Raw genomic sequence first — 5,704 nt, 5'->3', positions numbered from 1 at the left:
GCTGCCGAACTGCATATGAATTTTAAAAACCGAGGCTATGCCGCCACCCCTACCAGACCGGTGCAGGGGAAGAGGAGAAGGTGCCTAAGTTAACCTCCTGGAAGGAGGGAAAAAGATCAAATGTCCAGGCTGGCATGTGGGTAGCCGGTGCTCTGGCTTTAAAGTAGACCCTGAGGCGAACGCGCATTTCCTTTAGCGTTTCTTGGTTAGGAAGAGGTAGGTGGAAGAAGCCGGTCGGAGGGTCCAGTTGGGGCGCGGTGGCGTCGCCCAGATTCCAGCAAGGATCAGCCCGAGAGGAATGGGAGAGTCTTAGATTTAAAAGTGTTTGCCTGTATTCAGTGCTCAGCCATTAGATGAGCATACAACTAAAAGGATCAAAAGTACAATGCCAAGGTCCGTAAAAGAGCGTAAAGAGGGTAAAAAGCAGCGAAACAGATACAGCCGAGGACGGCAAGCCATGTGCACCGGCGCCATCTTGGCTGTAGTTTGCACCTTTATGAATCAGTACAATTAGTTCCTAGTTAGAAGCTGTCTGACAAAGTAAAGCAGGCTAAAAGATCACATCACACCAAGACCTACAGAAGCAGCTGAAAACAAAGCCAGTAAGTTCACAGAGACATTTCTAAGGCTGTGAGACTCCACAGCGAGAGCCATAATCCACACATGGAGAAAACCTGGAACATGCTGAACCTTCTCAGGAGCAACTGGACAAGCGAAAGACTCCAAGAGTGCATCAACGATTCAACCAGGAGGTCACAGAAGAACCCAGAACAACATGGCCTCCGTGGGAGCGATCCCAGGAGAAAACTCCCGCAGACCAAAGACATTAGGACGGGGATAAAGAGTTTTCCACGACGCTGTACTTCATATGTTGAGCAGAAGTGATGGACCAGGACCGGTGCTGACTTTGCAACTTTCCTCTCTCCAGGAGAAAGTAAAGCATGAGCCACTGATGGTGCACCTCCAGGACCGCTCTGCTCTCCTTTCACTAAGATCAAACTAACACATTTCACACGTGGAAACATCAGGACAACATCCGGCTCTGCAGAACAAACAGCCGATGCTTCACTGCGAGCGTCTCTGCAAACAAAGGAAGCTCAGATTCAATCACTTAAGATCGTTTGAGTCTGAACAACGATGTCTAATGAGTAGATTTCATTGTAACCTTGTACTCAGCGCTTTGTTCAATGTTTCCCATCAGGTTGATGACTCGAGAAACTTTGTGTTCACGGTGCTGGGAGAACGGGCCACTGGGCTCAGGAAGGTCAGGAACTGCGCCATCTGCTACGGTGAGCATCGTTTTCTGACTTTTCGTGGTTGACAGCGTAGGCGAGCAGAACGCTGTCAAACTAATACTGACTCCTTGTACATGAAAAATGAGACCACTGCAGTCTTTTTGCCACAGAACGTGTTTTCAGTACTCGGGGTTGAGAGTCAGTGATAATAAATGCATAATGAATGATCTGATGGATCTGTGTGCACAGTGCCAGTGTGTGCTGTGTTTCCTGTTGACCTTTGAACCCATGGGTAACAGCATGCTGGCTGATATCAGAGCACACTGTTAGACCTTCCATGAGGTTCAATAATTAGAATATGCTGGCGTCATTTCTAAATGCTTCTGTGCCACAGCATCCTGGTTCCTGTCGAGTAGTCCGAGATCTGATGTGCACAAACACGACGGGTCACTTGTAGCTTTTGTAGCTTCCTGTCATCAGCATCACGCTTTCTGATGTCTCTGCAGACCCCTGCAGGCGTGCAGAGGAGTGCGCCTTCATCCAGGAACCAGTGCTGCCTCAGCAGGCGGATGTGGACCTGGTCATGGTGCTGGACAGCTCCAGGGAGATCCAGGCCGATGAATACGCCGGTGCCCGGCAGCTGCTGAGCTCTGTGGTGGAGCAGCTGGCCGTGAGTCCACAGCCCCGCCGAGCCGGCCGCCAGGCCCGAGTAGCTCTGGTCCAACAGAGCACCAAGGTGGAGTTCGGCCTGCAGACCTACCAGAATGCTGGAGACATGAAGACGTACATGATGCAGAACATGCAGCAGCAGGGCGGCTCTTTGGCGCTGGGACAGATGCTGGACTACACCTTGAGGGAGGTGCTGCTGAAGGCCGGCCAGCCGCGCAGCAAGAGGGCCGTCCTGACTGTGGTGGGCACCAAGACGGCCTACAGAGACCAGGCTAAGCTGCGCTACATCTCCCAGAAGGCCAAGTGTGAGGGGGTGGCGCTGTTTGTGGTGACGGTGGGTGATCGTTACAACCGGACGGAGGTGGAGGAGCTGGCCAGCGTGCCGATACAGCAGCACCTGATCAGACTCGACAGGCTGAAGGCCGACGAGCAGGGCTACGCCCAGCGCTTCATCAGGGTCTTCCTCTCCGCCCTCAACAGTAAGATGTTTCCCATCTGCAGCAGTCAGATTAGATTACTGGTGTTCTGGAACACCTGAAGGAAGGGGTCATTATCATTTATCATTTCAGACTTTCCTTTAAACATTCACGGTAACCATCAGTTCCTTTCCCGTTTCACCGCAGAGTATATCTCACCATCACTGTTTTTGTCCCGTGATTGTTTCAGAGGGAGTCACCTCGTATCCTCCTCCCTCTCTGAGGCGAGCATGTGACCAGCTGGGCGGCCAGGAGGGAGGACAGATATTCATAACGGGGTAAATCACACACTCGCCATCACGTGGGCCTCAGCTAAAATGAAAGTTTGCAGCTCCTGAAATTTCTAATTCTTGGTTGATGTTTGACTTTGGGAGAATCAAGAAGAGTTGTTGTGCATTAGGAAGCTGAAAGGCTCTCACATGGTGATAGTGTGTCCACACATGTGGTCGCTGTGTTCAGTCAGGGCGTGGCACAGCTGGAGGACGTGTTTGGAGAGGAGGTGGAGGAGGACTTCCAGGAGCAGACCGGAGGACAGATTCAGACCGGGCAGCTGGACGTCATCGACGCTCTGATCAGAGGAAACGGCCAGAAAGTCATCTCTGACACGCACGCCAAAGGTAGCCGCACACACGGCGCAGACACACTGCTGCAGGTGAAGGACCGCTCTGACAACGCCTTACATAATGGCAGGGGTACACGACCTCTGACCTCTGAGGTTCAGCAGGAAAAGATTCTTTATTTGTCACATGCACGGTAATACGAGTACAACATATACACAGTAAATGAATTCTATACAATAGAGGACGTCGTGTGCAGGGTTCAGACAAACTCATTTCATTAAAGTGTGTACAGATGTTCTCTCCTTCAGCAGCTGCACAGATGTGGTGGGCATGTCGCGTGTCATGTATGCTTTAACCTCGTGTCTTTGTTCGACTGCATGAGCAGCGGATCTCAGCCACAGACTGTACGTAAAAGACGGACGTAGCCTGCATTCTCTCAGAGGCAGTAAAAGCAACTCAAGGAGGCGGACCATCATCACGTACAGGAGCTCGGGGTAGGAGGGTGTGCTGGTTTGTCAGCCATGATGGATGACAGAGCTGATGATGGAATAAAGGTTGCTAACAACAACACTGGCTCAGGTGGATAAATTCTGGTTTCAGAATCTGAACCCCAGAGTTGCAGCCGACTGCTCCGTCGCTGTATCTTTATGTTTGAAGGTGTTTCTTGGGGCCGTGGCAGTATGGTCACAGTGGGGAAAAATTGGCATCCCTCCCTCAAAAAAGAGACTTTCTCCCAAAGCTTCCTCCTCCTGAGTCGCCTCCTGCTGGTCATCAGAAGGAATGCAGGCGTTCAGTCAGTCTGTGCTGGAGCCGCTGCCTGTTTGTAGTAAATGTGTGTGTTCTGCTTTCAGCCCGGTGTCAGCTGCCCGCTGATATCGGCAACCAGTGTAAGAAATACGCCACAGCCTGGTTCTTTGACACAAACGTCGGTGCATGCTCTCGGTTCTGGTATGGCGGCTGCGGCGGCAACGCCAACCGCTTTAGAACGGAATATGAATGTTTCCAGACATGTGGGAACCAGCGTAAGTCCAGACTGCACACAAGCTGACCGCTCCACGTCTGTGGACCCACTAACCTCTGCTATCAGCGGACAGCTAACAGGATGCTCTGCGTGTTGCTTCCTACTAAAGTCCTCTGTGGTCGCGCTGATAACACGCCCTCTGCTACTGCTGTCCACGCTCAGACTCCGTCTGCACACGGACATGCATACACATGTATGTACGTGGGGACAAAGGTCACAGTAAAAGTGACGCTCTTCTTCTCACGTGCCAGTACTTCCTGCTCAGTGACAGAACACGCCGACCTGTGAGAAGCCCTCATCACTGCTCGCCTGCACAGCTATCGCCTCTCTGACTTTACTCTGTCCTCGCTCGCAGATCCCAATGTGGTGGAGAAGACTCTGCCTGCCAGCTTCGCCTCTAAAGGTAAGACCCGCCTGTGCGATGGACAGCGGTGACAGCTGAACAGTGTGAGCGCACACACGATGTTTGTGCCAATAAATACAAGTTAAAAAAGGCAGCGAGAAAGAAGGAAAGAGGAGGAGCTATTTCCCGGTTGTTCTAACAAGGACGAGTGTGCATGTTGAGATGTTTCGGGTCACGTCTCGCTCTGCAGTGCTCTAATATCCGTCTCCTGTTGTCCTCCAGATTCCTGTATCCTCCCTCAGGACCGGGGCAGCTGCGACAACTACACGATGATGTGGTTCTTTGACGCCGCACAGAAGGAGTGCGCTCGCTTCTGGTACGGCGGCTGCGGCGGCAACAAGAACCGCTTCCTGACGCAGGAGGAGTGTCAGAGCCTGTGTGGGACGAAGATCAGATGAGGAGGACGAGAGCGTCACGGCTGAACACGCATAAGGAAACCTGCCGAGGCCACTCAATGAATTAGTCACAGCATTTACCCGCCCTCCCCCGCCGCCATCAGGGAAACTGCTCGAACGCTTTCAGTCATCTGTCGCCTGCTTTTTGTTTGTTTACACGCATGTTCGATTTAAAGAGGCCCAGAAAGGTCACAGGAACGATCGCCTAAGTCTCAGTCCCAGCAGGTGTGACCTGTAACAGCTGACACGGTCGCTGCTCATCGCACTGGTTTGTCCTCGTCCACATTAGGAAACATAAAAAAGTGAGACATACAAATTCGGGACTTGCTGTTTGTACAGTTAGCCTCAGTCAAAGAGGCCACGCCCCCTGTAACGCAAACTTTAAAACAGGCTGGAAAGGTTTAACGTGCGATTCTATGGCGACTCACTCACTGCTGCCTCTGCTGGGCACAGGAGAGATTGCAGGTTGGTGCTCAGTTCTCAGAGATGCACGGTGCTGTATCATAATCCAGCTCACAGGAAACGTGAACGTTACTGTGACCTTTCAGGGCCTCCGTAGTTTTCCCTCCAGAGCACATCCCGTTATCCTCGCTGCTCGACTCCCCTCACAGACCCCGCCCACGCTCCTTTCCCTCCAGTCAGGTGCTACTTTTTATAAATCAGGTGGAGGCTGATGTGAGAACAAGGTTAAGACTTGAGAGAAGTTTATGTGTTGATGTGTAATTTTCCATGAACCTGAAGCAGCATTAAAAACACAGGTAGAAGTGAAGCGTGTACAGTATCGCTCCCACAGACGGGACTGTGTGGACTCCATGTAACTGCAGCTTTCACTCGTCAACGATGGTTTAAGAAAATAAAATGATCTCAAGTGTCCGTCTGACTTCCTCTTTGTGACCAATCAGGAAACAGCCACGGTCTCAGATCACGTGGTCTGTGTGTGCGTGT

The 5,704-nt window shown here is 51.7% G+C and overlaps 1 protein-coding gene across 2 annotated transcripts; it reads left to right on the top strand.

Annotated features, from left to right (window-relative positions):
• Nucleotides 1–907: 907 nt before the first annotated feature.
• Nucleotides 908–5,632, top strand: LOC102195812 (collagen alpha-4(VI) chain-like). Of its 2 annotated transcripts, XM_005744141.2 has the most exons (7): nt 908–1,289; nt 1,742–2,383; nt 2,571–2,658; nt 2,840–2,997; nt 3,792–3,962; nt 4,317–4,364; nt 4,587–5,632. In XM_005744141.2, exons 1-7 carry the CDS (start codon nt 1,061–1,063, stop codon nt 4,760–4,762), a joined length of 1,512 nt encoding a protein of 503 aa, XP_005744198.1. In that variant the 5' UTR covers nt 908–1,060; the 3' UTR covers nt 4,763–5,632. The 2 variants fall into 2 exon arrangements, with proteins under 2 accessions (XP_005744198.1, XP_005744199.2); XM_005744142.2 differs by lacking the exon at nt 3,792–3,962 and having other exon boundaries at nt 1,084–1,289.
• Nucleotides 5,633–5,704: the final 72 nt, after the last annotated feature.

The sequence above is a fragment of the Pundamilia nyererei genome, unplaced genomic scaffold, assembly GCF_000239375.1.
Source record: "Pundamilia nyererei isolate P.nyererei 1_Seehausen unplaced genomic scaffold, PunNye1.0 scaffold00139, whole genome shotgun sequence".
Taxonomy (NCBI): Eukaryota; Metazoa; Chordata; class Actinopteri; order Cichliformes; family Cichlidae; genus Pundamilia; species Pundamilia nyererei.
Note: the sequence above shows the minus strand (reverse complement) of the source record. Positions and strands in the feature narration are given on the sequence as shown.

Bases quoted from the DNA above. Each gene is read 5' to 3' on its own strand.
- LOC102195812 (XM_005744141.2), top strand. From the start codon at position 1,061: ATGCTTCACTGCGAGCGTCTCTGCAAACAAAGGAAGCTCAGATTCAAT. The intron at 1,290-1,741 runs GTGAGCATCGTT...ATGTCTCTGCAG, and splicing joins GAACTGCGCCATCTGCTACG to ACCCCTGCAGGCGTGCAGAG. The intron at 3,963-4,316 runs GTAAGTCCAGAC...CCTCGCTCGCAG, and splicing joins CCAGACATGTGGGAACCAGC to ATCCCAATGTGGTGGAGAAG.